The sequence below is a fragment of the Centruroides sculpturatus genome, unplaced genomic scaffold (genome assembly GCF_000671375.1).
Source record: "Centruroides sculpturatus isolate CEXI.00-Female unplaced genomic scaffold, Cexi_2.0 scaffold1757, whole genome shotgun sequence".
In the NCBI taxonomy this organism is placed as follows: domain Eukaryota; kingdom Metazoa; phylum Arthropoda; class Arachnida; order Scorpiones; family Buthidae; genus Centruroides; species Centruroides sculpturatus.
Genome location: NW_019387152.1, coordinates 92,619 through 102,266, shown reverse-complemented (window position 1 = coordinate 102,266; position 9,648 = coordinate 92,619). Strand labels below are relative to the sequence as shown.

Below are 9,648 nucleotides of genomic sequence, written 5' to 3'. Positions count from 1 at the left end.
TTAATCATTAATAAAAATATAATTTTTATGGCCATTGAATAATAAATGTTTTTAGTAGGTCTGCTGCTCGTTTAAACTCAATAGTTTGTGCAATGTTTCATTATTGGTCCAGATTCGACGAATCCTGTCTAGACACGGCCATGGCACATGTCTGTCTCATTCTTTTACCATGCTATACGAGCCTGTTTTAGCATGTTATACAAACACGATCACAATTTTTTCATTATGTTATACGAATGCATCTTATATGAACCCGTGTTATAGGAGGTCTACTGTAATTTAAAATATATGCTCTCCACCTCAAATTAGTAGTGGTTTTTGCCCCTGTACATCATGCTTTTCCTATTAGATAGAGCATGACTTCTATCTAACTCCTTTCAGGGGAAAGTTTTTGAATTGAAATAACATGATTTCCAGTTTGCAATGAAAGTTCCTATATAGTTAGTTAGAGTCTCCTGTTCCTAAGCTTTCCATATATGATCTTGACTTTCATCTGTCTAACTCCATTCTCGAGATTAAGAAAAGACGGATGGACAGACAACAATGGGAATTTATAGGTCTACAATTTTTTCAAATTGCAGCCCAATGAATTATTTTTTAAATAACAAATAAAATTCATATATTACAGGAATTAAAATTTATTTTAAATAGAAGCATTTTTAAATTTTATGTAACAAATTCATAGAACAGTAATGAACTCAAATCTGTAAACATTTTGTCTTTAAAATATTAGGTCTTGAATAATTATGTAAATGTTTTTAAGATGAATTGCAATTTGCTAATAAAAACTAACTTTTTAATTAACCTGTAACTGCTATTGACAAATAATTGTTGCACAACTGCTACCAATGGGTCTCTATGGCCCTATATAAAATGTTTATATAAATAAAGAAATAAGTACTGATTTTTTAAAAATTTACCAACATACAGTGTTTAACTTATTAACATATAATAATAATAATAAGCACACTGGACAAAAAATTAGTTACTCCTGTCTAAATGTACCTAATAATGTAAGACAGTGCCTCTTGCAACATCAGATGATTTTCAGTTGACTTTGAACTACACCATTTTTTGTAGAGGTGCTGGACAATACACTTTAATGCATTAACAAATTGGGCGATTGCATTCACTTTGTGTCTGTGGGCATGGCCAAACATAATGGCTTCCTTTTACCACTCAGTAATGTGTGTCGAATGACTCATATTGCAGCCTCAATTCAACACTCACATTGTTCTTCACTACTTGCAACACAGACAAATTATGCAATATTATAAAAAAAAACAGTAATTTTGTTTATGATTTCTGAAAAATATTATACTTGGCATAATTCATCTGTAGAGTTATATGACTCATATATTTAATTATCTGGATATCCTGTTAAACATGGCAACCATTCACTTTGTTGCCATGTATGCATTAGAGCATATCAAAGAATACAGCTTCCCTACTACTACATTCTATAATGTATCATGCTTAGTTCTAGGTCACAGAGACCCCATCGACAGCAGTTACAGGCTGAACATTTTACAATTTAATTTTATAATTTTAATAATGAATTGCTTCTTGACAAAGCTTTTGATCTTAATAATTCAATGATAATTATTGGTGAATTATTTTTCTATATTCAAATTCAATGACTTAATCTTTAATTCCAGTAACATTGTATTTAATACAACATCAAATGAATGCTTTCAACCTTACTCAATGTGTGCTTCAGATTATTAAACCAATTGTATTCCAAAAATGCTTGTATTAAATGCTATGTTACCAGAATTAAAGGTTAAGTCATTGTGTTCATTAGTACCAATAATTGAACTAGAAGATATCATTAAATTCAAACTCAAAATGGCTATATGTTAAGATATGCAGTGCTTTGTTAAATTGTAAAACATTTATTTATTATTGCTTTTACTTTTTGTTGTACAATATTTATAGCATTAAAAACTTGCAGATTGATGTCTGAATATTACAGTGATTATTTACAATAAATGTTAAATGTAGAAAGTGTTTCTAATGATATCATGATTAAATATAAAAGATAAAATTAAGATATTGAATTTAATAAACTCCAGAAGTAATTCTTTATTCAAAATTTTAAGGTGATGTTTTTGAATGAGTTGGAAGAGATTTTGGATGTCATAGAACCAGCAGAATTTACTAAAGTTATGATCCCTCTGTTTAGGCAATTATCAAAATGTGTTTCCTCTCCTCATTTCCAGGTATGAAAATTTCTCATAAGAACTTGTAGCATTTTAAAATAATTAATGAATAATACTTTTTGTGACAGGTGGCAGAAAGAGCATTATATTATTGGAATAATGAATATATTATGAGTTTAATTAGTGATAATGCCACCCAGATCCTGCCAATAATGTTTCCATCTCTATATAGAAATTCTAAATCACATTGGAATAAGTAAGATTAATTTGTTTTAAATAGTAAATGTTTGAGTACTAAAAAGATAAGATGGTTAATTTCTTTTTTTGTAGAACCATCCATGGTCTTATTTACAATGCTTTGAAATTACTAATGGAGATGAATCAAAAACTTTTTGATGAATGCACACACCAGTATAAGCAAATTAAACAAAAGTAAGGAAAATTTGTTTAAAAAATATCTTAGAATAAAACAGTAGAATATCAGAGTATTTATATAAAATTTTATTATAATCATTTATAAAGTGAAAAACAAAAAATGAGAAACAGAGAAGATGCTTGGAATAAAATTGAAAGTATAGCAAAGAAAAATCCTCAGGTAAGCTGATAAAGATTAAAGATAAGGCATTCTCTTAAATCTTACAAATGAAATATCTAATCTCCCATTTGGAATTTAGTTTTTAACAGTCCTGCCAGTTACGAATGCAGTTGAATCTTCGTCTGGTTCCACTCAAAATCAAGGGGATGCATTAACACCTGTAGATGAAGAGGACATGAATTTTGAGATAATGGGGAATGAAAGAAAAGAAGTATGTTTTATGTCACTTGACTATATATTTTAAATTTTGTTGTTTTTAAGGAAATGCCCACTGAGAATTTAGATAACAAATGTATCTCCTATTTGTTTGATTAGTTTTTAACATTAACAGTGCACAAAATCAGATATAAATATTTCTTTTGAAAAATAAATTGAACAATTTAAATATTTTAAAATATGCTTGCGTCAAGTGGAAGTCGGCATTTCCATTTCCAAAATTAAATATGTATTTTATATTTAAAGTAAACACTCCACTTATTATTCTAAATAATGATTTGTTTTTATTTTATGCTCTCTGGTTAGAGGTATGAGCACCGTTCATTATAGTTTCTAGAAATTTTTAAAATATTTTGGGAATTTAGTGAAAAAATTATTTATGAAAATTTTATTATAATATTAAATATGGTTAGTGCCGAAAATATTCTTTTTTTTTGTTTTTCTCTTGCAGGCAAAGCCAAATCTTAAGAAAGACAAACCACTTGTACGCAGGAAGTCCGAATTACGCCATGACACATTAACGATAAAAACTCTTAATGACTATAAAAGAGCTGAAGAGTATTTAACGCCACCACCTGCAGAAACCAGCTAAATATTATCCATATGATGATAGTGTATTTGTGCATTTTACCTCTAGATATATGGAGGTGTCATAATTTGCAATATCATGGGGATAATTTCCATGGGAAGAATTTAAAGAGAGGTGCTCAAAAAAAACAAAAAACAAAAAAAAAAGCAAAAATCACAGTATCCCACCACAACTAATTTGTGAAGAAGGTGATTGTAATATTAACAATAGGGTGCAAATGGATTATGTCACTTTTTATTTTAAATGAATCACACGTATCTTTGATGCATAACATTAGACACACAATCCTCTTTGGGCTATTATCTGGAAAAGATACATTGTACTTAAGCTCATGCCCATGGTTCATTGGTGTTGGAAATATTATTATTATAATTTTTTTGTAGTTAATTGTATTCATATGATAAACAGATTTAATATTTTTGTCCATAATTATCTCCCATATCCTGTGCTCCTGTTTACTGAAATCCATCATTGTAGTTATTCTGTCATCATTTTTTTAGTTATAATTTGTATTATTGTTATTTGACATGCGATAAGGAATCTCCAACTTAGATGTGGCATCAGGTTTGCTAAGCAGCTAAATACTAAAAATAAAAAAAGAATAAAAAACATATTTATCAGAGAAAGTAGACGATTTAGAATTAGGGATAGTTGTACTCTTGCAATTATCAACATTGTTGTCATTATGGCTTAATTATATATCATTAAGAGAAGCTCAAATCACAAATTGGACAAAATTTCGATTAAATTTTAATGAGTCTGCCATCTTGTGTTCCGATTTAAGTTCAAAATTGGATTAGATTCAGTTGCTCAAACATAGTTTTTTGGCACTTATACAATGTATATACAAGTAAGTAAATGTCTGTCTGTCGTTGCAAAGAATCTGACTTCCAAAATTTATTTCCCCACAGTACGTGTAATTTGTTTTCTTATCTCTGTCTTCATTTTAATAACCAATGACATTTTTTACATTCCATTTTTCTATTGATATCTTTTTGTATTTTAACAAAAAACACTTCTTTAGTGGGGAAAGATGCATGCATCGAGTCTACTATCGTTTGATTTGCAAACGAGAAAATTGTCTCGGCTATCTCGCTTTGTATGCAAAACATTCTTCGAGCATCCAAAACTTGGCATCAGAGAAAAAAAAACAAGCTTTTAATGCACTCGTAGGATAAATGTTTTATTTGAATTAATAAGTAAAAGTCATTTTACTTACCTCCATAAATAGGAAACGAAAAGCATAAGAAATTAAAAAAAAAAAAAAGAAGCTTTTCTTGGATATTTGCTATTGTTTTTCGTTTTTGCCGACGATAATAGCAATTATCATCATAAATAAAATAAAAAAAGATTAAAAATACAGCATATACACTAGTCACACTGAGTGTACTGTAAATACACAGATAAGAAGTTTTGAATGATCATGTGATTTCTAGTGAGGAGATGAATTTATTCATTCCTAATGAAAGTGTCCTTGAAATTGTTGAAGAAAAAAAAATCAGAATTGAGCAGTTTAGGCTTTCATTTCATACAGATGTCACTCAAATTCAAATTTGCATTGCATTGGTTGGGTGCCAAACATTTAATTCTAAATCATGATCCACATTCCACTTTAAATTTATTATTATTATTATTATTCAAATTTTTTAAAATTCTTAATACAGAGATGAACCTAATTATAGCGACAGGTTCTTTAGTTTATTTTCTAATCATCCTAAATCTAAAAGAAAAAAGAGAACACACACAGATTTTTTATGAAAGAAACACAATTATTTTAGCATTCGATAACATCTTTTTTTATCATCTGTATGATTTGAATAAATCATAAACCAAAAAAAAGGATGTAAAAAAAATAAAAATTTTAGCAAAATAATCTGGATTTCATCTAACATTATTACACTTTAGTAATAGTTGATTCTTTTGTTGTATTAATAAATTAATTTATGTTCAGAATAAATGCTGATATTTGCCTGTAAAATGTTTGCAGTTGGTATTGAAACGAATAAATTTGTTCATATGAAAGTTGCATTTAAATTTTTCACATATTTATTGAGAAAATGTGTATTGTATTTTGGTATGCTTCAAGAAATTATACGGGAATTCGTGGATTGCTCAATAAATATCTGAACTGGTCTTGTAGTGTGAAGGAAATAGAAACCATAACAGTGCTTACAGAGTTACAGTAAGCTGCCATGTGCTTGCTACTGTACTTGCACTTACTTGTTATCAGCACTGTTAAAGTTGACATCTTGTAGCTTTGCAGTGATTCCAGTCCATAAAAAAGATGCCATGGGCCACTTGTAAATTATCAAATGGTTTCATAGCTTTAAAGCCGTTTACATTGCAGAAATAGGAAATGATTGATAATCATTTCAAACAAAAGTTTGAACCTTGTCAGTTGATTGTGCGAGAGATTTCTGCAGGGTTCCCGTTATCACATTTCAACCACAGATTTGAAAATGATCTGCGCCATGCTTGGTAACAAATAGCCAGATGAGATTGCCTATGATTTGTTTGAGTATTCATTTGATAGTGAATAGTTCTTAAAACAACTTGTCATACATGATGAATCTTGGGTGTATGGATACATAGACAAGTAGTAATCCTCACAAGGAAAGTACACCAGGTACACAGCAAAACAAAGGCTATGCTGCTGGATTTATTTGACTGTGCCTTCACAAACCATCTTGAGTACACTCCATTGGAGCAAACAATCACAAAAGAATTCTGCCTCAAGGTTCTGAGATGTCATTCAGAAAAAAATGGTCCAAGAAATGGAAAAGTGGTGAGTGGGTACTACACTCAACAAATGATCCACTCAAACAGCATTACTAGACAGCAGTTTCTAGCAAAACATGAAACAACACAGTTACTGCATCTTCCATATTCCCCATACCCAGCTCCATTGGACCTTTTTTTTCTTGTTCTCAGGATAAGAGTTTTTAAAAGCTGCCAATTTGATGCTGTTGTGGGCATTAAATGGAATTTGACAGAGGCACTGATGGCCATCATCAAAGGAGACTTCTACAAAGGTTTTCAACAATGGCAAGATCATTGGGCTGTGTTGCTGTAGGAAAAGGCCTACTTTGAGGGTGACTAACACCAGATTTTGGTAAGTCTACTACACTTGATATAAGGACATCAGTCCAGATATTTTTTGAACAAGCTATATATAATTTTTAATGGAACCCTTAGATAATACACTATAACACAATAGCAAATGTGCATTCACATTTCAGTTTCACTTTTTTCCCATCATTATCACATGCGTCTGGAATCTTCTCCACATAATTCCCAAGGTTGGAGATCACCTAGATCAGGCATGGCCAACGTACGCCCCGCGGGCTGGATGTGGCCCGTGTAATGGATTTATGTGGCCCGCGATTAATCTTTCAATATTACCTACTCAAGTCCGAATAGTACGATGAAAAATTCTGACGCCTAAAAAACAAGGTCAACAACTAACTGTGCGTTTAGAGTTAATGCTCCATTACAAATGTCTTCAGCACAGCGTATAATGTTGATTATACATGATAATGTGAAAAATGTATCTGTAATCTCTATCTACAATTTAGTCTCTACAGGGTGACACCAGAATGAGATCTCATACCACCTTAAAATCTTCCTAGGGTAGCCTCTGAAAAAAGTTTTCTTTCCAGTTCGGCCCGAGGGCAAAAACTGTTGGCCACCCCTGACCTAGATGATAATGCTGATGCATACTATGATTTAAAACATTGAAAATGTGATTTCAGCAGTACTGTGGTGTTCTTGGAGCACATTTCCTGTATTGTTTAATTACATTTTCAATTTGGTGGCAGTCTCAAGTGTAAACATGCTCTCTTAGGGTACTCTACAACCAGAAAACATAAAATGTATCTGTCAAATTATCTTTAAAGCATAATGTATTTATTACTCAGTACAATGCAATTTCATAATGGAAATCTAGACATTCAAGATTCCATTTAAATTAAATTTGTGTGTGAAAACGAGTAGAAAAATATTTTGTAAAATGTGTTGATACTACAGTAGACCCCCCTATAACGCTTAGATACGTTCCACGCTAACCGAAAATTACGTTGTNCTATATAATATGACTGACTCCTTATAAACTTGTTTTACCCTTAATGAACTTCATTTTGTAAGATAGAATTAATAATTATTAAGAATACTTATTTTAAAATTTAAATCTATGAAAGTTTAAAGACCAATTTAAAACCAGTACACATTCATGTTTTATCTTTCTTACTTTCAAATGTACCAAATGCTCTGTAACAAACATTTTTTTTTTTTCAAATGTATTGTAAAGTTTTTTAAAGGTTAACATCTTTAAAAACCTTTACAATACATTTGAAAAAATATGTACTATTTGTTTTAAATATTGAATTTAAATAAGTTTAATTGAAAAATTATTTTATTACAGCATTATTAATGGATTTGCACTACCTTTGAAAGAGGAGCACAAATTGTTTTTGTTGAAAGTTTTAATGCCCCTTCACAAAGTCAAATCTCTTAGTGTATATCATCCTCAATTAGCTTATTGTGTTGTGCAGTTTTTAGAAAAAGATCCTAGCTTAACAGAACCGGTAAAACAATTTATTTATGTATTTTATTTTATTTGAATTAAATAGTATATTATCATTAACTTCAAATAATTTTTTTTATTTTTCAGGTAATTACAACTCTGTTAAAATTTTGGCCAAAAGTGCATAGTCCAAAAGAGGTAAATAATTGTACATTTGTTAATCATTTTTACAATATTTCATTGATGAAACAGTAAATCTTTAAAATTATAGGATTGTTGTAATTATCTGATACTTTCTCAAACATTATTAGAGTATGATTTAATAGTAGTAAGTTTTTAACTTTTAAGTACTAATTTTCAAAAGCTCATTGCCATCTAAATTTATTATACAGTTTACAGATGTTATATTTTGTTGTTTTTATTTAAATATACTAAAATTTTTATTGTTAAATCAAATTAATTTACTTTACAAAGTATTCTTCTGATTCTACGATGATTGACTAAAAATATGACAGTTTTTTTTTGTATCTTAAATGATTTAATATATAATTCAGTTTCTGCAATCTTTGTAAGCTCCTGACAGATGATTTTTAAAATTGTACATATTATTTTAATTTGATTGATTTTTAACAGGAGTATATGATATGATACTCTATTTTCATAGAATGACTGGCATGCCAGTCTATCTGGGGAGACCATTAAATCAGATATTTCCATATGGTAAAAACCGGCATACTAGTTTATCCTCGGAGGATTACAGGCATACCAGTTTAAGTGAGGTTATACATCCCTCTCTAGAGAGTGCATTAAAAAATTAACAAGTTACCTCAGGTAAAAACAAATGACAATTGACAAATTGATGTAACACTGACAATTTCACAGTTTTTATTCTAAAACTGTGAAATTGTCAGTGTTACATCAAAAATTATGATTACATGTCTTCATTTTGTCTTCTTTCTAACCACATACTCATGGAATTCCAAAAGTGCTTTCTTTTTTTATGTGTATTTTATTGTTATTTGATTTTAAAAAATGCAAACATATAAACACATTAAATGTAAGAAACTGTGTAAATTATTTCAGCTTACACCTGTTAGCATGGGCCTTGTGTGAAATTTGAGAGGATGGCTGTTTTTTTTTTTTTTTTAAGGTCAAGGTAGCCCACACTAACTAACTACCACTACTAATAATAATAATAACTCTCCCATGGTCACCACCTGGTCATGGTGGGAGAGCACAGTAATTTTACTGATCCATAGGGCAATGCAGGCTGGAGCACAAGCTCCTGGTAGGGACACCCATGCCAGTAAGGTCTATGAGGAGAAATGAAGCTAAGAGTGACCACACACCCACATTCTTTGGAGATATTTATCATGGTAGTAACCAGATCAAAAGGTGTGATACTGGCTCGGACGTCTCCCGGGTTAACAAGGTCTGCGTTCGTGGGTTAGGCAGAGGCTCACGTTTGAAAAATAGGCCGCAGTCTCCCTTGGTTACCGGTGGCGAAAGCAGCGCCGGCCCAAGCATGGCTACTGCAATGCCCTCAACAGATGTGAGGAATCAA

General features: G+C 30.6%; 1 protein-coding gene across 1 annotated transcript in view; it reads left to right on the top strand.

Annotated features, from left to right (window-relative positions):
- The window catches only part of LOC111616205 (serine/threonine-protein phosphatase 2A 56 kDa regulatory subunit gamma isoform-like), a 32,207-nt gene extending 26,623 nt beyond the window's left edge, over positions 1 to 5,584 (top strand). Inside the window, exons 9-14 of the mRNA XM_023357634.1 lie at positions 2,103 to 2,222; positions 2,291 to 2,418; positions 2,493 to 2,594; positions 2,685 to 2,757; positions 2,837 to 2,968; positions 3,425 to 5,584. Of these exons, the coding sequence (XP_023213402.1) occupies positions 2,103 to 2,222; positions 2,291 to 2,418; positions 2,493 to 2,594; positions 2,685 to 2,757; positions 2,837 to 2,968; positions 3,425 to 3,565 (696 nt within the window). The 3' untranslated portion in view covers positions 3,566 to 5,584. The remainder of the gene's footprint in view (positions 1 to 2,102; positions 2,223 to 2,290; positions 2,419 to 2,492; positions 2,595 to 2,684; positions 2,758 to 2,836; positions 2,969 to 3,424) is intronic.
- The last annotated feature ends 4,064 nt before the right edge of the window (positions 5,585 to 9,648 follow it).